This window comes from Crocuta crocuta, unplaced genomic scaffold (genome assembly GCF_008692635.1).
Source record: "Crocuta crocuta isolate KB4526 unplaced genomic scaffold, BGI_CrCroc_1.0 scaffold209, whole genome shotgun sequence".
NCBI lineage: Eukaryota > Metazoa > Chordata > Mammalia > Carnivora > Hyaenidae > Crocuta > Crocuta crocuta.
Genome location: NW_027551566.1, coordinates 2,520,355 through 2,543,389, shown reverse-complemented (window position 1 = coordinate 2,543,389; position 23,035 = coordinate 2,520,355). Strand labels below are relative to the sequence as shown.

At 41.0% G+C, this 23,035-nt stretch overlaps 2 protein-coding genes across 3 annotated transcripts in view; one reads left to right on the top strand and one right to left on the bottom strand.

Annotated features, from left to right (window-relative positions):
- Positions 1-1,424: 1,424 nt before the first annotated feature.
- Positions 1,425-17,362, top strand: NAA20 (N-alpha-acetyltransferase 20, NatB catalytic subunit). Of its 2 annotated transcripts, XM_077750179.1 has the most exons (6): positions 1,425-1,559; positions 6,111-6,135; positions 9,817-9,907; positions 10,542-10,677; positions 16,278-16,423; positions 16,850-17,362. In XM_077750179.1, the coding sequence occupies exons 1-6, from the start codon at positions 1,507-1,509 to the stop codon at positions 16,933-16,935; spliced, it is 537 nt and encodes a 178-aa protein (XP_077606305.1). In that variant the 5' UTR covers positions 1,425-1,506; the 3' UTR covers positions 16,936-17,362. The 2 variants fall into 2 exon arrangements, with proteins under 2 accessions (XP_077606305.1, XP_077606306.1); XM_077750180.1 differs by lacking the exons at positions 1,425-1,559; positions 6,111-6,135 and adding an exon at positions 6,445-6,628 and having other exon boundaries at positions 9,841-9,907.
- The window catches only part of CRNKL1 (crooked neck pre-mRNA splicing factor 1), a 22,159-nt gene continuing 12,244 nt past the window's right edge, over positions 13,121-23,035 (bottom strand). Inside the window, exons 11-14 of the mRNA XM_077750177.1 lie at positions 22,444-22,683; positions 21,166-21,267; positions 20,490-20,738; positions 13,121-19,540 (exon numbers count right to left, since the gene is read on the bottom strand). Coding sequence (XP_077606303.1) covers positions 19,373-19,540; positions 20,490-20,738; positions 21,166-21,267; positions 22,444-22,683 — 759 coding nt within the window. The 3' untranslated portion in view covers positions 13,121-19,372. The remainder of the gene's footprint in view (positions 19,541-20,489; positions 20,739-21,165; positions 21,268-22,443; positions 22,684-23,035) is intronic.

The following is a 23,035-nucleotide window of genomic DNA, read 5'->3' as shown; positions in this document are numbered from 1 at the left end:
GAACCTGTGGACATGAGTTTGCATGCTCCAGGGACTATTACATGCATGTCCACACTCACCTGTATTGTTGAGGTTTTTGGAAAAAATGCCTGGAGATGAGTTTGTACCTTAGGAAACCATTCTTTTTCTTTTTCTTTCTTTCTTTTCTTTTTTTTTTAATTAATTAATTTATTTTGAGAGGGTTTATGTGTGAAGAGGGTAGGGGAAGAGAGAGAGGGAGAGAGACAATCGCAAGCAGGCTCCATGTGGGACTCGCCTCACAGATGGTGAGATCAGGACCTGAGTGGAAACCGAGAGTCTGACACTGTTAAGGGACTGAGCCACCCAGGTGCCCCAGGAGATCATTCTTATGGGCCTACCTACCTCCTCAGCTATCTGCTCTCCTCTTTCCTGCCTGGCCCACAAGTCTGGGCAGTGGGCTGCTGAGCAGCCCTGTGGAGCAACTTGGGCTCCAGGGCAATTAGACGTGAGGACCCTGGAATCTAGACTTAAGGAGTGGTGTGGGTAGGTTTGTCCTCTGCAACATGTCCCTCAAGACTAACTCAGTAATTGCTTAACAAAGGGGAGAGGGGTGAGAACCTGCAAAAGCAGGCAGGACATTTCTTAGCCTTTGGACCCTCACTGTCCAACATGGTGGCAGTCACTACCTATGGGCCAGCTGAATGCTAGAAATGTGGCTTCTGCGACTGAAGAATGGAATGTTTAACTTCATTTGACTTTATTGTAAATTTAAATTTGAAAACTGGTTATTCCTTTTGAAATACTTAGTATGATTGGAACAGTTTGAGTATGCAAATCTACTTATTAACCATACGTTTTATGTATACATTTGAAGAAATCTAAACACAGAACAAGTATTTCCGATGGCAGTTCAGCTCCTGGACTGAAATATACTGCAAAAATACACACCTGATTTCAAAGACTTAGTCCAACACAACAAAAAAGTAAAACATTTCATTAAATTTTTATTGATTACATGTAAAATGATAATATTTTTTATATGCTGGGTAAAATAACATACACTGCTACAATTCATTTCACCTTTCTCTTTATGGTCGTAAATGTGGTAGTAGATTTGGGATTACACATCACCGGGACAGGCAGCGCTGAACCATGAATTCTCCCACTTGGCTCCCCTTCCTTTCTCATTTATTACCGGGAATCCAAGTGGTCCTAAACCCTTCTTTTCGTTGGTGGTTTCCTAACCTCGGTCAGCTTTTCATCTCCGTCGTAGGAGATCACACTACCTATTTGCTCCAGTCTCTCCCACGGGAGTAGTTTTGAGATTCTGAAGGGTCAGAACCAGGCGACTTTACAAGAAGGATCCTGCAATTCCAGATGCCGGCCGCCAGAGGGAGCCGTGCTGCTGCTTTGGTTGCCGAGCAACTCGTGGCTCGGAAGCAGTTCCCTGCCCCGCCCCGCGGTGACCCTGCGCAGAACGACATCCGGCGGGGCGGGCGCGGGCCGCGGCAAGCCGGCCTCGGAGGCAGCGGCGGCGGCAGCACGATGACCACGCTCCGGGCTTTCACGTGCGACGACCTGTTCCGCTTCAACAACATGTGAGTGAGGCCCCCAGGCCCGACGCTGGTGGCTGCATTCCCCCTCGCCCGCGGCCCTCGGGAGCCACTCCCCCTGGCCGCCATTGCCGCCTCCTTAGGAGTCGCGGGGTCAGAGCCGAGGCGGGGACGGACGTGCGGAGCTGTCTGCTGACCTTGGCGGAGACACTGAGACTTCATCCCACATCCCTGCGCGCTCGTTGGGGCCGGGGCAGCGCGCGCTCATCCTGTCGCGATGGCCGTTCCGGCGCACCGGGGCGAGTGGTAGGAGGTGGGGGAGCGGCCTGGGCGCAGCTCTGGTTCCGCCGCCTGCGGCCGGCGTTCGGCCCGTCGGCTCGGCTTCGTCCTTCTGTGCAGGGGACAGCACAGAACACCGGCCGCAGAGGGCGTTGCGAGGGCAACAGCTAAGTGTTTTATGGGAGTTATGGACGTTGTGCAGCCAACCTGGTGATGGTCAGTCTGTATCCGAGGGAAGCCTTGTGATGGTGGCACCCACCGCCGCCGTTCCTTCCTCCGTCCGGGTTGTTTTTGTGTCTTTTGTTATTGAAGCGGCGCATGGAGCCTGGAAAACTTTTGTGTGGTGAGGATTCGGCGCATTGGGCGGATGCTGGTGGAGGCTCCACCGTGTCTGCTTTGTTTTAGTCCGAGTGAAGTCAGGACCTGTGACTTGAAGGCACTTTTACTTTTTTCTAAGAAGATTTTGTTGAGGAAGTTTCTGAACATTTAAAAAGTTGACAGAGATTCAGCTGGATTCTACAGTTAACATTTTGTTATGTTGACTTTTTCACATATCTGGCTGTCCACCCACCCACGTACCAGTCTTTTTTTTTTTTTAATGTTTTATTTATCTTTGAGAGAGAGAGAGAGAGAGACATCATGAGCAGGGGAGGGTTAGAGAGAGGGAGACACAGAATCTGGAGCAGGCTCCAGCCTCTGAGCTAGCTGTCAGCACAGAGCCCGACGCGGGGCTCGAACCTACGAGCAGTGAGATCATGACCTGAGCCGAAGTCGGATGCTTAACCGACTGAGCCACCCAGGCGTCCCTAGACCCACTTTAAAGACAGATGGGTGGGTCAGATTCAAGTGTCGAGAAGGAAAGAAGTTGAGAGGAGTTGGCTAGAAACCTTTCGAAGTGGGAGTGAGCCTTGAAGGATGGATAAAATGTTGGCGTTGATGAGGAAGTTCTGGAGAAGGATGCAGGTGTGAAGGTGAGAAAGCTTGGCGTGGGGCCAGACGACTGGAGACAAGTGTGACTGTGGTGGTGGGTTTCTGCAGCTGAGCCGTCACAGGACTAGTGAAACTGGTCTTCTGTTCTGTGGCTGAAGCGTTCAAACTTGGGAAGAATTTTCTAAGCCTCTCCCAGTCAAAGCAGTGTAATTTAGGTGGCTTGTTTTGAGCTCCTACTGGGCCTGATGGGCACTGGCACTTGTAATAACCCATGCAGTTCTCAGTTCTCTGAAGATGGCGTTCTCAGTATCCCCACTTTTTGTAGGAGTCAGCTAAGGTACTGAGAGTTCAAATCAGTTGCCCCAGATGGTAGAGCCCTGTGGATGGTAGAGCCTGTGGTGGGAGTTGCCCCAGATGGGAGAGCCCTTTGGTGGGTGAAGCAAAGGATCTAATCCAAGAGATTGGCTGTAGAACAGTGGTTCTTTCAGAGTGGTCCCTGACAACCAGAGAACCCTTTGGAAATGCACATCCTCAGCTGTTTAAGGACCAGTTCTCTGGCACCCCAGCTCTTCACCACAGCGCTGTGTGGAACATGAGGTGATTAGAGGAGGTATACCTGTCAGGTAGGCCACTTAGGATGTCTTGGTGAGGGCCCAGACGTGGTGACTTGACAGAGGTTTGGGTTTGGGAGGTGCAGCCTGGGAGGGGACCATGTGCCTTGAAGCTTCAAGAGTATATAGGGCAAAACCTTGTTTTAACTGTGGATCTAGGAAGGCTCAACCCTTTTATATGAAAATGAATCAAGAAGAAAAAATAAGCATGAATACTTATAATAAAAGTTAAGATTTCAGAGAATTGTCTAGCTTGTGAAGGCCTCTTCAGAATATGCCATTGGGAGCTCTTCTTCCTGTTTCCTCCAGCTTCACACCTGGATTAGAGCACTGTCAGAGAACACTGAGAATCACTGGATGAGGGTGAAGCAGTAGGAAGTGAAGGTTAGAAACACTGCAGTTAATTTAACCAGTGTTTTACTTATTTTTGGATAAATGTTTTCATGCCTGCTGTGCATCAGTACTAGAGACACAGCTATGAACAAAGCAAAAAAATGTTATATTTATGGAATTTACATTTTTGAGGGGGAAAAAAGAAAGTACAACATGTAGAACTTAGTATTCAGTATAAAGAAAAACATGAAAACAGGGAAGGGAAATAGGGAGTGAGTGGGGATTCAATTTTAGGTAGTAGTGTGTAGGAAAGGTGGCCCTGCCTGAAGACCTGGGGGAGATGAGGGAGTGAGTCCTGAGGATATTGGGGGCAGGAGAACTTCTAGGCAGAGAGAGTAGTAAGCACCCGGGTACCTGTTTCTGACTGGAGGAGGCAGCCAGTGCGGCTGGAGCAGAGTGCTTGAGGAGGTGAGGTCAGGGTCACAGGGCTGGAGCTTGGAGAGGCCCTCCTGGGAGTTGGGCTCCTCTGCTAAGTGTATTGAGATACCTAGGTGGGGAAGTCTGGGCTAAACATAGAAATTTGGGGGCCCAACATTATGTAGATGGTATTAAAACCAGTAGGCTAGAGATGCCCAACTGGCTCAGTGGGAAGAGCCTGTGACTCTTGATGTTGAGGTTGTGAGTTCAAGCCCCATGCTGGGTGTAGGGGTTACTTAAATAAATATACATTAAGCAGAAAACAAAAATTGAGAGGCTAGTTGACATCAGTGGTGGAATGAGTGTGGAGAGGAAAAAAGAGGCTCCAGGACGGTCCCTAGGTATCAGGTGTTGAAGGAGACCTAGTATCCCAGGAGGTGGGAGGAGAAGGTGACAGTGGGTCTGAGAAGCGGAGCGAGGAGAGCATTTCAGGTGGAGGGAGTGGGGAACCATGAAAAGAGTTGCTGATGGCGAAGTGTGCAGCCTGTGTGTATGTTTACCCCAGGAGAGGAGAACTGTGGGAGCAGGAGGCTGGGCAGTGAGGGGAGGATCTGCTCCCCAGAGCTCCAGGCGTGGTCGCAGCACAGCATGTAGACAGGGGCACAGACACTTGTGGGTGTGGGTGGGTGGCTTTGGTGGTGGGGTCTTGGTGAAGCTTGCTTCCTGCGGTTGTGTATTCTCTGTGTGACTCAGGAAGCAGCCGAGATTGAGAAGGGTGGCCTTGGACAGTTGAGGCAGGATGAGAGGCTTATAAAGTAGTCGTTGAGAGGTGTGGGAGAGTGTATTCCCACACTGTGGAGTAGTGATCAGCTGTGGCTGGGGCTCTTCAAGCTTCTGCAAGGTCAGAGTGGTTTTCAGGATAGCACCAAGAAGGGTTTTTTGCCTTTTTCATTCTCTCACAAGTGCACGGTGGAGCTTCCAGTTGTGTGACTTGCAGTAGCAAGCATTACAGACGCAGATGTGAGAATCCAGCTGTCTTCTCTTATGCCAGACATTAAGATCTGTAAAATTGTTAAAACCATGCCATTCTTGTTGCTAATTTTGTGCTTAAAAAAAAAAACTTTTTTCTAATGTTTATTTTTGAGAGAAAGAGACAGCATGAATGGGGGAGGGGCAGAGAGAGAGGGAGACACAGAATCCAAAGCAGCCTCCAGGCTCCCAGCAGAGTCTGACGTGGGGCTCAAACTCCCAAACCACGAGATCATGACCTGACTGGAGTCAGATGCTTAACCAACTAAGCCACCTAGGCGCATCTAAACTTTTGTTCTTGAAGTAGAATAACTTTTTGGTTAAAAAAAAAAAAGATTTTATTAACATGTAATTGATTTATTATTTTAAAATGAATATTTAAAAATTTAAATATGAATAGATATAATCCACATACACAGAAGTCCTTTGGGCCTTTGGGGTCCTCATTAACTTTTGAGTGTCGATGGATTCTGAAACCAAAAAGCTTGAGAACTGCTGGCCTAGAGAAGTGCATTGGTAAGGGGCCCAGGAAAGAATCTGACTGGGTATACGAGAGGTAAATTTGCAGGTGGCTGGTTTTGAGCCTGGCAAAATACTGGTTCCGTTTACTGAATAGGAAAGTGAGGGGCAGAGCTCTTTGTAGACCGACCATAGGTGTGTTTTAAGAACTGCTGATTTAGGAGTGTTGTGATCCATTATGCTAGTCTTGTTGGGCTCCAGTTCCATTAACAATTTATTTTTTGATCAGATGTATTAAATATAAAGTAATTTTAAGGAAAACAGTTAAATGAAAATGTGTAGGTATCTTTATAGTGGCTGTGATGGCTCAGTTTGGTCTTTAGGTAACTGCTTACATCATCCTTACCCCTAAATCTGATTTTAAAGTTGTGGATTTGGCATGTTTTGTTTTCCTTGTGCATGTTTTCAGTTTCAGTGGCTTATTTAAACTGGTTTTGTCAACATTGCTTACTATTAACATTTCTTTTGTTTCTTTCAGTAACTTGGATCCACTTACAGAAACTGTATCCTTTTCTTTAAAAAAAAAAGTTAAATGAAGGCCTATTAGGAGTAAGGAACATGAAGGAACAATGGAAGAAATAGATTTGGGTACAGAAGAACTTCAAACTTGTAGTCCAGGAAACAAGCAGTTTTGAAAGCACTTAAAAAACCAAACAAACAGGGAACGAGAGTTGTCTTAAATCCGCCTGACAAGCTGCTAATATAATGACGTCATAAATCTATAGCAGTGCAGCAACCCTGCCTGCCTTGCCCGTAGATAGTAAATATGGCTCCACGCAGCAGGAAGCAGTGACTTCAGCAAGATGGGTTATTACTCTCTGATGTGAATGAAGTCTGGAGGTGACAAGTGGTCTGTGGTGGTTTTGTGAAGTCACCAGTGACCCGGCTGTGCACTACTGTTACCACTCCCAAGGTGGCCTTGGCATTCCTGTCTCAGCTGCTGGAGCGAACAGCATCACGTCCATGTTCCTGGCAGGAGGGTCACCAGAGGGGAAGGTGAGAGTGACGAATACCTTTGGGAGGTAACTACACAGGACTTCTGCATCCCCTTGACTAGAACTTGCTTCATGACACACTTACTAGCTATACCAGTCTGGGAATGAGCCCAGCTTTAAATGAGTGCTTGTGACTAAAGCAAAGAAAGGATTTAGAGTAATAATTAACAATATCTACCATGTTCCCCAATAGAAGAATGGGCAATTGTGTGAAGTTGGGGTGCTCTGGGTTATGTCGCATTAGCAGAAAAACCCCACATTCTCAGTGGCTTGAAACAGAGTTGGATTTCTGGCTTTTACTCCATGTCCACTGCAGGGTATATTAACTCATAATTTAACAAAAGAGGGCACAGTTCAGTCTCACCAGTCAAAAGACATGCAAATTAAAACCAAAATGAGATGCCATGTTTTGTTTTTTAAATCTCAGTCTTTTTTTTTTTTTTTAATGCTTATTCATTTTTGAGAGAGAGAGAGCACACATGAGGAGATAAGGGGCACAGACCAGGGTGGGACAGAGGATCTGAAGAGTGTGCTTTGCACTGACAGCAGCAAGCCTGATGTGGGGCTGGAACTCAAACTGTGAGATCCATGCCCTGAGCCAAAGTCGGACGGACGCTCAACCATCTGAGTCACCCAGGTGCCTCAAATGCCATGTTTTATCTATCAAATTATCAAGGATTTTAAAAAATGAGAAAACTCAATGCTGATGAGGATAAGAGGAACATTTTCATAAATTGCTAGTGACAGTATAAACTGCTACAGTCTTTCTGGAAGGCACTTTGGCAGTGTAATACGTATAGTAATCCATTTCCCAGAAGTTGAAAACAATAAGTAGAGTCCGTTATGTCAGGGATTGGCAAACTAAGGTGCATTGGCCAGATTTGGTCCCCTGCCTATTTTTATTTTTGTAAATAAAGTTTTATTGGACACAGCCATGCTGCATAATTGGCAACCTGTCTGTAGCTTTGTCCATGGCTTTCACAGTTTGAGTAGAAGCAACAGAGAACATATGGTCCATACAGCCTTGAATATTTAACTCTCTGTTCCGTGATGGAAAATGTTGGTTAAACCCTGAGTTATGTCATTACAAAAATATTTATTGCAGAATTATATTAAAAATTTGAAAAGATTTTTGAGAAACTGAAAATAACCCAGATGTCCCCTGCCAAGAGATAGGATGTTATATTGTTCACACAATGGAGTGCTCTACAGTTTTAAAAATTAACTATAGGTATAGGCAACAATAAAGCTACATATCAGAAACAAAGTTGAGTGAAAAAGCAAAAATATCAGGATTTTCAGTTTTATTTCAAAAATTAGGACCTTTTAAGGACCCCTCCAGGTGTGCCTGGGTGGCTCAGTTAGGGAAGTGTTTGACTGTGGATTTCTGCTCAGGTTAGGATTTCACTGTTCAGGAGATTGAGCCCTGTGTCAGACTGCATGCAATGCGGAGCCTGCTTGGGATTCTCTCTTTCCCACTTTCTCTGCTCCTCCCCTCCGTGCACTTTCTCTCAAAATAAATAAATAAACTTAAAAAAAAATAAAGACCCTCTCCATGTTAAAAAAAAAAAAAGAATTTTGAATGACAGAAAAATTTTCACTGTATAGTAAGGTAAAGTATTAGGATGTGAATTAACTTATATGGTATGTGTCTAGTAGTTACACTTAAAATTTACAGTAAAAGTCCTATAATCTAGGTGAGGCCATGTCTGAAAGTAATGTGCCAGGTCTTCATAATTGGTGAACCAGCATCTGGGCTCCTCCCTTAGCTGGAGGAGAGGCAGTTATGGTATGTCAGTGGTAGCATGGCAAGAAGACTTGCTGGCCTGCTGTGTTATGGGTTGTGTTACAAGAGTGCTGAAAATAACGGCTGTCCTTCAGAGAAGAGTTTGAAGAATATACTACCGAACGGATTTTACAGGAACTTAAAAATGTGTGATTTGTGGTGGCCCCTCGGAGAATTGCATCAGCAAGCTTACGCTAAGAAGAAATATAAGAATGAGCACATGTCAGTAAGGATGCCAGGGTTGAAGAGTTATGTAATGAGCAAATTCTTCAGGCATTCACTCTTAGGTCAGCTTTTATTTGTAGTACCAGAAACGGAGAATTTGAATCAGTGGAGGGGAGATACTACAGGGTAATTGTTGACTCTTGAAGTAATTAACGTTTATATTTTACTTTTTAAAACTTTTTTTTTTTTTTTTAGAGAAAGCTGAGGGGCCACTTTATTTATTTATTTATTTTATTTCTAGGAGAGAGAGAGAGAGAGAGAGAGAGAGAGAGACAGAGACAGAGACAGCGTGAGCAGGGGAGGGTCAGAGAGAGAGGGAGTCACAGACTGAAACAGGCTCCAGGCTCTGAGCCGGCAGTCAGCACAGAGCCTGATGCGGGGCTCGAACCCACAAACCGCGAGATCATGACCTAAGTGAAAGTTGGACACTTAATCAACTAAGCCACCCAGGCGCCCCTTAAAACATTTTTAACGTTTATTTATTATTGACAGAGAGAGACAGCATGAGCATGGGAGGGGCAGAGAGAGGGAGACACAGAATCTGAAGCAGGCTCCAGGCTCTGAGCTGTCAGCACAGAGCCTGGTGCAGGGCTTAAACTCACAAACCGCAAGATCATGACCTGAGCTGAAGTCAGACGCTTAACCGATTGAGCCACCCAGGCACCCCGAGAAATAATTAACTTTTAAAGTTATTTTCATAGTCACACAACTGAAGCTAAAGTAGGAACTAGTCCTTAATTTTCTAGTGCAATTATGGAAAAGTAAATGTATTGAGCATCTACTTTGTGCCAAGCACCAGGGATGGAATGAACATGACATTCATATTTGAAAAGGAGAGAGATAGTAACAAATACCAGGTGATGTAAGTGCTGTGCAGAGATTTAGATACAGTCTGATCAGTATGGACACAGAAGAACTTGGAGTCCAGGTTCTCTGCTGTGTACTAGATGGTGTAGTCTCCATTCACATTTGAAGTTATATATTCAGTCAATTTTATTATGAGTTATTAATGCTAACCTAAATATTTTATGTACTGACATGGTTATAAAAATTATACATATATAGAGCTAGGGATAGAGTAACAATGTACTTTTTAAAGGAAACTTTCTTTACAATATTCCTTTTATGAAGAACTTTTTACTATCAGTTACTTTCTACATTCCTTAACAAGACTCTAGTATGGGATTCCTTTTTATTTACAGTACCTCGCCCACTGGCCAGAGTATTTCATCGTTGCAGAGGCACCTGGTGGAGAGTTAATGGGTTATAGTAAGTATAATACCAGCCACTAGAACATTTTTAGGTAGGAAGTTGAGATTTTAACATAGCTTTCAACTTAGATTGATTGCAGAATTGGAAGTATAATCATGATGCTTGTAATTTTATTTTTCAACCCTCTGACAGCTTGCTGATGGCTTCTTTGTTTGAGGCATTGTGCTAGGTAGGCTCCAGGGGATATAGCAGTGAAACAGACAGACATGGTCTCAGGCTCTTTAGATCTTTCTGTTTATGTTACATTTCTGCATGGTTTGTTTGGTACATAATATGGGGATGGTAGCACCTTTATTGGGTTAGTAGCATTACTAGTCAAAATTTGAGCTGTCGATTATCTGTTGGTGTACACCTTAAAAATACATACTCTGGTTCTGTGTTCAATTAGTTGTGTTTTTAGTGTTTTCTTTTAAACCTTTTTCTAATTCTCATTTTACAACTAGATTCAACATTACATTTATAAATGAGATTCAGATAAAAGCACCAATAAACACTAGCTAGGTGACTTTAAGTGTTACCTAAAAACTAAAACTTTGTCATTAGTTTCCTTTATAATAACGTACCAATAGTCACTCTGTATTTTTGTGTCAATCCACGTGTTTAATTACTGAATGCAATCTTTGGTTCGCAGTTATGGGTAAAGCAGAAGGCTCTGTAGCTAGGGAAGAATGGCATGGACATGTCACAGCTCTCTCTGTCGCCCCAGAATTTCGACGCCTTGGTTTGGCTGCTAAACTTATGGAGTTATTAGAGGAGATTTCAGAACGGTGAGATCCTGCTTTTCAAGTAATAATTTATGAGCCCCATTTGGTTTTCTCATAGTGAACACTTATTTTTTCCAGTCAGGGTGAATATTGTGCTTTACAGTTTACAGGATTTTCATTTTCAGTTTCCAGTAGTCAAATACTCATATATTCATAGTAGTAGTACTGTCCTATTCTGCCATTGAGAAAGATTCAGGCAAAGTGAGTGACCGACCATAGGCTTACATGCTGGGCAATTGGTGCAAAGACTAGCCCTCAAGATTTTTTGGAGTGTTCTTGCCACTGTGGCATATATTCTCAAATTACGTTAACATCACTCTTGGCATCTTAGTGATTTTCTTCACAGTGCCTCGAAAGCCAAAAAATCCTCCAGTTTAGCTGTAAGCAGTTACGTCCTAACTGCCTAGTAGGTATTTATGGCCTAACAACCTAGTAGCTATTTGGAAAACATAAACAAATTTAAAGAAAAAATAAATTTATTTCATTGTTAAATAACTGTAGTTATCTACGGTCTTTTGAGTATTGCAGGACTTCTCATACCTTGGAAACCGATTCAACACAACCACCTGCATTCTTCTTTCATATTGATTTTCTTGTATTGGGCTCTTTTAATCATAGGAACTGCTAAAACCTGGCTTCATAAAGTACTTATCATTAAAAGGAATGTAACACCATGTAATGATGCAATTGTGAGTTATATCAAACCAGTAGTTTAGCTTGCACAAATGGTTTGTCTGTGTTTTCCCCAAACATTTGATATATCCTACAGCACCTCTAAGAGTTTAGGCCACTTTAGAGCAGTTTGGGGACTGCCAGCCTTAGGGCTTTTTTTTTTTTTTTTTTTTTTAAAAGACCTGTTCTGGATGTGAAATAGCTTCATTATGTGAGATAAAAGTAATATAATTGAAAGACTCCTGCCAGCTCCCATTGTAAAAGAGAGAAAAAATATATGGATGAGTTTAATCAGTTGTCAAGCTGCCATTTATTTTTTTCTCTACACTAAATGCCTAGAAATATATAGGGAAATACAGGAAAGGGAATATTTGCTGAGAAAGGCTCTTGAGGCTTTCCACTTAATGGACTTAATAAAGGGAAGTTTAAAATTTTTTAATGTTTTATTTATTTCTGAGAGAGAGGCAGCATGAGCGGGGTTGGGGGGGGGATCAGAGAGAGACAGACACAGGATTGGAAGCAGGCTCTGAGCTAGTTGTCAGCACAGAGCCCGACGTGGGGCCCAAGCCCACGAACCGTGAGATCATGACCTGAGCCAAAGTTGGACGCTTAGCTGACTGAGCCACCCAAGCACCCCATTATAAAGGGAAGTTTTAAAGGAATGCCCTGGGCCAAGATGGGGGCAAGAGGAACTTGAGCTCATTCAGGAAGAGAGAGAATAGCATTAGCTGAAAAATAAGTCCATTGTAGTCCTTAAGAATTTAAAGAATTTTCACTAGACTGAACAAAGAAGAGGAGAAAATTTTTAGTTTGCACACATTTGTTAATGGTGTTATCTTGTTGAAAGAAAGTATTTGTCATTATTGTATAGTGGACAAAGAGTTGAGAAATGGGTTCTAATTAGCTATCACTCTATGCATATGATTTAATGTTATTTATGGGGTAGAGTCTCTCAGAGTAGAAAACCACCAAGCTTCCTTTTTCTCCAGTTTCTAAATCTTCATTAGTTTGGAATAGTTAAGATTTGTGTGTGTACCAAGCTACATACAGACATACTTGTATTTTTAAATACATTAAAACAGAAACTATTTCCAAACCAAGACACAGAGAAAAAATGTATTGATAAAAATCAGTGCAAAAGGAGAGAAAAAGGAGATTAAAGTGGTAAAACAAAAAGCATGAAATAAGATGGTAGCTATGAATCCAAATATAATCACTAAATACAACACTAAATGTTAATGGACTAATTACTTCAGTTAAAAGACAAAGAAAGACATTATGCTAAGTGAAGCCATTCACAGAAAGGCAAGTGCTGTGTGATTCCACTTATATGAATGAGATCTCTAATACAGGTAAATTCAGAGAATCAAAGAGTGGAATGGTGGTAGCAGGGGTGGGGGGGTACTAATCAGCAAGCATAAAATTGCAGTTAAAAAGGAATAATCTGTACAACATTTACCTATAATAAACAACGTATGTTTAAAATTTATTAAGAAAAACCTCATGTTAAAGTCTTCTTACAACAGTAAAACAAGGGGCGCCTGGGTGGCTTAGTTAGTTAAACGTCTGACTTCGGCTCAGGTCATGATCTCACAGTTTGTGGGTTCAAGCCCCGCGTCGGGCTCTGTGCTGACAGCTAGCTCAGAACCTGGAGGTTGTTTTCAGATTCTGTATCTCCCTCTCTCTCTGACACTCCCCTGCTCACGCTGTCTCTCTCTCAGAAATAAAACATTTAAAAAAAAAAAACAGTAAAACAAAATAAAAAGACAAAGACTGTCAGAACTGTATTCTATTTATAGGAAATATATGTAAAGATTAAAGATACAGGGAGATTGAAAGAAATTTTTAAAATTATCACGTAAAATTCTAACCAAAGACAGTTGGTATACTTCATTATTAACTATAGTCACATTACAGTTCAGTAATTAACAGAGAAAAAAGGGTCATTGTATATAAGTAAAAGATTTCATGTATCAGGAAGAAGTAATTACAAATTTTATGTACACAGTGACAAATCCAATTTTCTCATTTTTACTTTGATTAAAAAACAAGGAGAAATAAAAGAGAGCAAATCATTATTATGAAAGATTTGAAACATGCTTTCTGATAGAATGATTAGGCAGAAACTGGTTAAGGATATAAAAAAAAAAAAAGCCAGCACTTTTTCTGGGCCAGATAGATATTTAGGGTTTACAGGCCAGCTATTTGTGTGTGTGTGTATTAAACACTCTTTCAAAATTTTAAAAACTTTTTAGTTTGAGAGCTGTTCCAAAATAGGTTGCAGGCAGACCCTCTTCCATAACAGATTATGATCAGTAGCTAAAAATCTTTCCAGAAAGCTATGGTTTCTCTGGCAAATTTTACCAACTATTTAAGAAATAACAGCTATAAATTCACTTTTACACAAAAAGGAACATTTTTCAACTTTTTTTAAAGACTAGAATAATCTTAAAACCTAATAGGAAGAAAATTTTGAAAAAAAATCACCCATAATAAGATGCAAAAATCCCAGAAAAATCTTAGCAAAATGGATTCAGTAATTCATAAAAAAGGATGATATATCAGAGGACGGTTGTTTTTAACATGAAATCTGTAAATCTTTTGCACCATATTAATTAAAAGAGAACATTTGTTATCTCAGTAAATGCGGAAAACGCTTTGATAAAATCCAATTGATTAAAAACTGTTGGCAATATAGAAGGGGAGAACTTTCTTAACCTAAAAAAAGAGTATCTATCAAAAACCTATTGAATGCTTTCCCTTTGAAATTTGGGACAAGACAAGGAAGGATGCCTGTAGTCACTCCCTTTTCAGTAATTTACTGGAAATCCTAGACAAGCACAGTAGAGCAAGAAAAATAAGAGATATGAGAACTGAGAGGAAACAACTCTTATACATCTAAGACTGTACAGACAACCACAAGATGCTACAAATAAGTGTTTAGAGTAAAAGTTAAAGTTGTTGGATAGTCAGTATGAAATTAAATTTCATTTCTAAACAAACAGTAAAATTTAGGAAAAGATGCCAACTACAGTGGCATCAAAATACATTAAACCCTTTGAAAGAATCCAACAAAGCTCCATAAGACGTCTCTGAAGTTTCTAACACATTACCAAGAGACAGTAAAGATGACCTAAGCGGAGAGATAACTACCTCTAGTAACATGGAAGGCTAAACTGGTATTGATCCAGAGCCAATGGAACAGCAATCAAAAATCTCAAGTCCTTTTTGGGAGACATGTTGATTCTGAAAGTTACAGGGAATGGAAGGAGACCAGATTGCTTGAACAACAGCAATAACGAAATGGGCAGGTTTGCCCCTCCAGATATCAAGCTGTAATGAGTAAGCTGTGTGTTAGTGCTGGAGTACTTGTTTAGACTAGTGTAACAGAACAGACAAACATGCAGGAATACATGGATTTTGACATACCTCAGAGGAGGCAACTGCAGATCAGGAGTGAAGGGGTACACTTCACTAAGATGGTGGCACAATTGGATAGCCACATGGGAAAACATTTCCCCAGACTATTACCTTATAATACACAAGTTGAGTCCAGATTTCTTGAAAACCTAGATCTGAAAAGCAAAACTCACAAGCCGTTTTACAATAATATAGGAGAGGACATCCGTGACTTCAGGGTAAAAAGAACTTCTTAAACCATAAAAAGGCTAACTGTAAAGGAGAGGTTCATATTGCAGCTTCGTTGAAGTAACTTTGTTCATCAAAAGATATATAAGGATAATAACAAGTCAAGCCTCAAATTGGGAAAAATTTTGCAGCAATCATTTACATGATGTCAACTATTCAGAATACATAGAGAACTACAGCTGGTGGGGAGAGAAAGAAAATGTGTGAAAGACCAATAGGGATAGTACAGAATGAGAAGTCCAAATGGCCTACAAAAATACATTTAGCCTCATTAGTAATGAGAGATGCCAATTAAAACTACCCTGTGATACTTAAGAGATTTTCAGAAATAAAAGCGTCTTGATAAACCAAGCCTTGGCAGTGTGGGAATGGAGTTTTACCCTCCTCTGGGAGTATAAGCAGATTGGAAAATGGGCATTAACTAAAGCAACTGAAGATGCCCCTATGAGCCAATGATCACACCCCTAGTTGTAGACCGTAGATACTGTACCATGAAACATACAACGAAAATACTGATAGCAGCATAGTTTGTAATAGTAGAAACCAGATTACTTGTGGGACCATGGGCAGACTGTAGTATCTCCATCTGTACAGTGGAATGCTAAACAAAGGGAAGATAAATAGATCCAGCTACACCAAGGCTAACTCGCACATTATTGAGGCAAATCACCAAAGAATATATAAAGTCTGATAACATTTATATAAAGTTCAAACTAGGAAAGACTATAGCAGGTAGTGAATCTACAGCAAAAACCCAGGAGCTAATGAGCACAAGAGTCAGGACCTCTGGGTAATGGGGGGTGGCTGTCACTGATGGAGCGACCAGAGGGCTTCATGGCTGCCAGTGTCAGGCAGCCAGTGTCCTGTACTTGGACTTGGGCCATGGTCACATGGGTGCTTGTTGTATTCAGTATCTTTAATTTGCACATATGGGTGAAAGTATTGTATCACTCGTTGATAAAATGAGCATGGGAATCACTATGATATAAAATACACAGTAATTTAAAGATAATTGTGGTTTAAAAATGCTTTTCAAGTTTGTATTTCAAGAAAATCTAGGGTTTAAAATGTTAGTATGCAAACAAAGTCAACTCTTTGTCCTGAAAACAATTGTCATAAATCCTTAGAAATAAAAATTGGTATGAGGGAATCAGCTGCAAGGTTCTGTTACTACCCTTCTATGAACAGCAAACTGAAAACAAGTATTGCTTTTAAAAATATGTATTTTCTACAATTTCTCACATTCTAACATTTTCCTGGCTTTTTTTTGTTTGTGATTAAAGAAAGGGTGGATTCTTTGTTGATCTCTTTGTAAGAGTATCTAACCAGGTTGCAGTCAACATGTACAAGCAGCTGGGCTACAGCGTGTACAGGACAGTCATAGAGTACTACTCCGCCAGCAATGGGGAGCCTGATGAGGACGCTTACGGTGAGCTCCCTTCCATGGCAGTATCCCCAGGAAGCCACCAGAACATTTACAGTCATTCTACAGACGGAAATACTTACTTTAATAAACTGAAAAGAATATTTGTTGAACTTAATATTTTAAATTTGAGCTCCCATATTTAAATCTCCATTAACCTGCCATTATGAACCTATCACTGGTTAGCTTATATTAACTAACCATTGATTAATTACAATCAGTTGTTTTATTATGTTACAGGGGTGTTAATTTCACTCATTCTCACAAAAGAACATTTGTATGAAGAGCTGAGTATTTGTGACTGGGAGTCTTATTTAAATACATTTCTCTCAGGGTCTAGGGGACAGACCTTTTATGGGAACCTTAAATGTTCACTTCAAATTTGATATATGTGATATTTGGGTACTTACATTAAATTTTGCTTCCTAACAGATATGAGGAAAGCACTTTCCAGAGACACTGAGAAGAAATCCATCATACCATTACCTCATCCTGTGAGGCCTGAAGACATTGAATAACCACGGGCAGTGGTTCTTAGGCTGATGCTCCAGATATTTTATGGACAATATTATTTTCATTGGATGATCCTGGAGCTCTATTAGGAGAAAAGTAATTATTTAGGTCTTGCTGATTCCAAGAAAATACAGGTTGTAAATTTGAGAATTCTCAGTTAGCAATATCATACCTATTAAAGCTGTTCACTGTAGTAAAACTCAATGAAAAGGGCAGCTAGGTCAGATGGAAACATTTCACTATTTTGGTTCCTAATATTCACTTTTGGTTAAGGGAAAAACTTGCTCCAGGCTCCTCCTAAATTCTGTGCCTGAGAACCACTGCTGTATATATATTTCTTATTTTATATTTTCTGTTAATTGAAGCTTCAAAAGCATGTATGAAATGTATAAATATAAAATGTATAATAAAATGCATTGTTGACTCAGTGAAGGTGTTCTGGAAACTTACTGGTCATTTACAAAATTAAATCAGGATTGAGAAAGGCCATCATTTAGGATGGAGGTTTCTCTTGTTAGACCTCCCTATAAAGCATTTTTAAAATGCAAATGTAAAACAGTCCCTGCTCAGCATACTTAGGCATCCTTCTTAGGCATAGTAAATTCTTCCCAGATACTTGTTCTTGGAGTGTTAGCCCCACATCTTTTGTCACGGTAAGAGAAGTGAACCTTTTATGTTCTCCCATGAGAAGGTAACTTTCCTTCATGCATGGCACTAACCAGAAAGTGGTATTATGAGCTGATATTGGGAACATGACCAAGTTTTGCTCTTATGCATTTATGCAGCATAAACAGGACAGAGAATTGTAGGAAGACTGATTAGTCACTTATATTAGCATTTTGACCTGCTTTCATTTTACCCTTTGGCTCTACACTTAGGGAAAGGGTATTAAAATCACCAGTGTTCCTCCTCACTAGGTAGGCAGACCTCAGGACTCCACAGTCAGAACCCATCTGATACCCAGCAGCTGGGTGACACCAGTACAGTGACTGAAGCAGAGAGGCTGAACACAGGTTTGTCTTTTATCCTGACAGTACTATCTTCTGCCCTCAAACACTAGCTTATTTTCAAGATAAAACTTAGTAATATACAGACCAGCTTTTTTTTATTCCTTTGGGTAATATTTTTGCAAATTTAGTAAGTTTACCCAATGAAATCAAGCAAGTAATAAATCTTTACTGGTGACAAAATACTCTTGAAGATACAGTTCTAGTCAAATAGGCAGTGAACAAAACAAAAAAGTAGGCTTGAGAAATCAGGCCAGATTGAAGATAATATGATCAGTTAATTAAGGCACATATTTTTTGCCTGAGTAAATATAAGCAATGTGTCAGCAAATATATTATCATCTCTGCTTTTGCATTTTTAGAATTACAGTTGGTTACCTACAGTGTTTCTTACATGTTCTAAACCAAGGATAAATAACATGCATCAGGTTTTAACAGTAGCTAATTTCTGTAATAGTACACTAGAAAATGTGTTATTCTAGGTAGACATGATTCCCTCATCCAGTAAGGTTGGGAAGATGCCAGCATCGCTACTGGGAATGCATAAGGTATGGAGTATATACAAGGCTCTGAGAAGCTAAACTACAAAAAGATTTAAGAAAACTTAACTTTTAATCTAGGGTTTCCCAAACTTATTAAAGCAGGGACACTTTTTCACAGCACATGTTTTACGCTTCCTTAAGCCACTACAGAGTTCAACCAGTTTAGGAAAACAGATTACAGTGTAACTGAAGTCTGACTAAAACATTCTTGGTAAAAAGATCTTGTTCAGAAATACAGTAACTATAACTTAATGGCCACTGTTAAGCTAGGGGTGTTTAGATGTTAAATTCAAGCACATTCAATTCTATAAGGACAGAAGGAAGGGATTTAGGAAAGTGACTAGGAATGAACACTTAATTGAGCACTATATGCCAGGTATATTCCTTTTCTAATTTAATCTTCAAAATGAGTTGGCAGAAGCTCATTTTATGAGTAAAGAAACGAAAAATAAAGGTTATTTATCGCTAAGTGGCAGAGCTAGGAATGGAACTCAAGTCTGTGTAACTCTGAAGACAGGAAAAAGTTACAGGTTTCAGATGAGTGCATGAAATATCTCTATGAAGACAAGCATGAAAAAACTATACCTTACAAGTCACTGTAGAACATAACTTGAAAACTAGAAAAAGACTTTCAGAAGTCTGCAGGTCCATCTCTCAAATGCATGATGTGAACAAAAAAATGTTTGGACTGATAAATCCAGCAGTTACAAAAATTACTTGCAACCCACCCCTCACCAAGCCCAAGGCATTTTAAAAATTATTCAAAAAGTAGCTATCAAATATTCCAAACAATTCATTACTGGTGAAATATACAAAAACTTACAGGAGTCACAAGAGTTCCAAACTATTAATTTATAAAAATAGTAACACACTTCTCAATATGAACAAGAACATCAGGATTCACTCTCATCAATGTCCTTATCTGGGTCTTGCTCGGCAGCCTCCTTTTCCTGTTGCTGTTTCTTCCAGAGTTTGGCCATGGCCAGGAGCTTGAGGTTGGGTTGGTTGGCAGCATCTTCGGGAAAGATGTAATCATAGTACTCTTCCCAGCCTGCATCAGACTATAGAAAAAAAAGTAAAACAATTAAAAGATGAGCCAATACATGGCTGAAATACTCACTGCAGTTAACTTTAAAGTGGAGAATTTTCACTGTCAAACAGAGTTCAAATTCATCTTATGTTCATCTTACAAAACAACATCAAAGCGCATCACAGAAAGAACAAGGGCTGGGCCTGCAAAATTGGGAGTGAAGGAGCAGCTGTGGGGCTGGTGTTGCTGCAAAGGGAGCTCGTGGAGAGCTTTAAAAACCAGTGGAAGAAAATTCTAAAGATCAAAGCACAGCTCCTCTATAGTCAATCAAGAAAATACTGTGTCTCCTCCTCCATCTTTCAGTCTTCTAAGATTTAAAGTTTTTAAAGACTTACTTCATGTTTACTTGGTAGCGAGAACCCTAAATCTGTGCACTATCACCCTGACTCCCTGCCCTCACCGCCCACCTCCATCCAGTCGGTCACTGACTTGGCTTCCTAAAGTCAGTGTAGTTCCAGCCTGCACCATCACTTGCTTAAACATCCTCCCAACCGATCTCCTCTATTCTAAGCCCCTTGAGTATGCCTGCAGGGGACGCTAACTACTGGGGCATGTCATTTTGAGAAGAGCCTGCCTACAGCTTACAAAGCCTCTGGATTGGGTCCAACTTAAAAGTTCAATTTCATTTCCCTTCACTCTGGCCTCCTGCTTAATGTTCCCGAAATAATCACACTTCATGCAGTTCCTGGAATCAAACACCTCCAAGAGGCCTTTGCCAACTGTCTCCTATTCTCCATTCCTGGGTGGACTATACACTCCGCTCTCTGTTTCCATGGTAGCCAGACTGCAAACGTCTCCTACTCCAGGCTGTCTCCTCCCATGCTTGGATTGTACATGGCACATAAGAGTACAAATTTCAAAGTCAGATGCATTTCTGTCATCTGACATGAGAGGACTAGCTCCAGGGGCTCAGTTCTTACCCCATCATCCGCCTGGACCTTTCTTCGCTTCTTGACTTTCTCTGGCATGAGTTTGTCTACTCTCTCCTTATCTGACACTGTTCCAAATTCATCTTCAAAGCTTCGCCACGATTCCAGCAACATAAGTCTCTCTTCCTTTTCTTCACAGTTTCTCATGGTTTTGTTAGCCTCTTCATAAATTTGTCTGCATTTAGCCAAACTTCCTTCTTTCCCTGAAGACAGCTCAAACTGCGCAAAGCTGATCCATACCTTATGAAAAATTATTATAGAAGCAAATTAAACCATGTCACCCAGAAAACATTCACATAATAACGAATTTCTAGTTAATGATATCTGAACATACTAATGTGTACATATGTAGTATTCCAAAGAACACTTATATGCTTCAATAATACTGAAGCAGTCTGTATTTGAAGGTGTTTGAGTTTTAAAATCCTGAAAAGAGCTGCACTTTTTATTAAATCCTGTGATATTGGGGTTACTCCCATGCACTATAAATACTGACTTGGTATATAAGGTTTATATTGCCAAGTCCTCTTGGGACTCATGGGCTCCCTTCTAAAAGCAAGGAAGTCATTAAAAACAAAAACAAAACACTTAAAATACAGAAAAGTAGTTCCTTCAGGACTGCTGATTAAGCAAAATCAAAGATAATCTAGTGTGCAGTGCAGGATACCTTGACATGCTGTGTTCGCTGAAGCAATCGTCGGTAAAGATTTCGTGTTCTCTCAGTTTCTTCCTGCTCAATTTCAAAATCAATATATGATTTCCAAAGCACCTAATAAAGAGAACTTAGTCAGTCTTGACATTGAAAGAGCAACATGTCCTTAGCCAAAGCTGAGCTTCACTGCCACTCCAACCTAGGACATCCAGAAACCTAGGACTTCTTTGAACAATTAAGACTAGGCAGCATGTGGACACAATAAAAATACTGGCACCTACAAGCTGGCCAAAATTTGGCTACAATTCTAGATTATGAGATAAAACGCTGTGGATTCATTTGTGGATTCTCTTTCAGAGTTTTTCAAATGCTGGATTTACCACAAAAAGCTCAGAGACTTGCCAAGTCTCCCAAACACTGCCATGAGCCTGTCACATACAATTGATGTTGCCAGAGACATGTGTAGACTAGCTAAGATATACTCTTCTTACCTCTACCATAAATTCCTTCATATATCTGAGTTCACCTCAACAACTATTCAGTAAGCAGCAGCCCACCTGCGAGGTACTGCCTATCAGGGAACAAGGATGAAGTAACATGTGGCCTGGGTGCCTGGGAGCTGAGGCTAACTGATGGAACCAATAACATATAAGGCCCTGACCTGGTGCAGCCGGTGGAGCCCAAGCCATAAAATGCAGAGTCACATTAGGGCAAGACTAATAAGAGTGGGTGGTTTCAGTGGTTCCTGGGAGAGTCAAATGGGTGCTAGCTGTGGTTTGGCGCCACCTTGTGGCTCAAGTTTAAACAGGGAAGGGATGATTTTAGGTCCTTTGGCAGGTCAGGACAGCGGTAGTAGGAATTCCAGGAATATCCTACTTTACATACAGCTTCTTTTGCTGGCCCAATCTGGGCAAAAACTGCCAGGAGAATCTGGGGATGTGTAGTCTCAACTTCCAGTTCTCCTGGTCCCCAGATGGGGCTGCCTGTTGCCTGTTTCCATCCCCGTTAGCTTTCTGTTTGAGGAAAGGAGGCAGAGAGCCAGTCATGCACCCCATTATATCCCTACTCATCTTGGTGTCATAATGGGGCTTTCTGGGCCCTGATATCCTCCTAGAGGGCTGCTTCCCCCGCCCCTGTCCTTCTTCTATCCCACAAACAGTAAAGAACTAATCTGCACAGACAAGACTACAAGTGAATTTACCTTTATACTGTGAAATGCAGTATAAGATGATCATCTAGAGCAATACTGGAGAAGTATCTAAAACAAGATTATATTCAACTCTAAATCCTCACCTCTGGCATGTCTAAGCGTGGCTGACTGATGGCTAACTCATAGATTGCCCGGGCTCTCTCAATATCACCAAGGATTGTCTCTAACTCTGCAAATTTAATCCAAGAGGTACAATTTTCAGGTCCAAATTCCAAGAACTTCTCATAAAGTTTCCGACATCTGTCAAATTCTCGAAGCTGCAGCTCCAATTCTATGTAGCCTTTAAATAACTTGTTCTTTGGGCATTTGCCTATGGAAGTTCCCTGGAAAACAAAATGACCAAACCAGTGATATGTGGGTTCAACCTGTGCACACACATCACCAACCTATCCCAACAGCTGTTCTCTGTTGTGGAAGAACATGGCAAGCCATTCTTTTCCTCTGTGGTATCACAATGTGCACACTGGTTCTTGACAGAAGGCCAAGAGAAACCCTCTACTTCCCCAACCTGTCAAGAGGGCCTATGCCCATTGGTGCCTGTTCAGCAAGAGAGTGCTGCAGAACTGTCTGCACAAGTACCTTGGATTTTACTCAGTGACTCAGGAGCAAGTATGGAATATGGACGTCAAATAGATAAAATGTCCCATAAGTAAAATGGTAATCACAGAAGGAAAT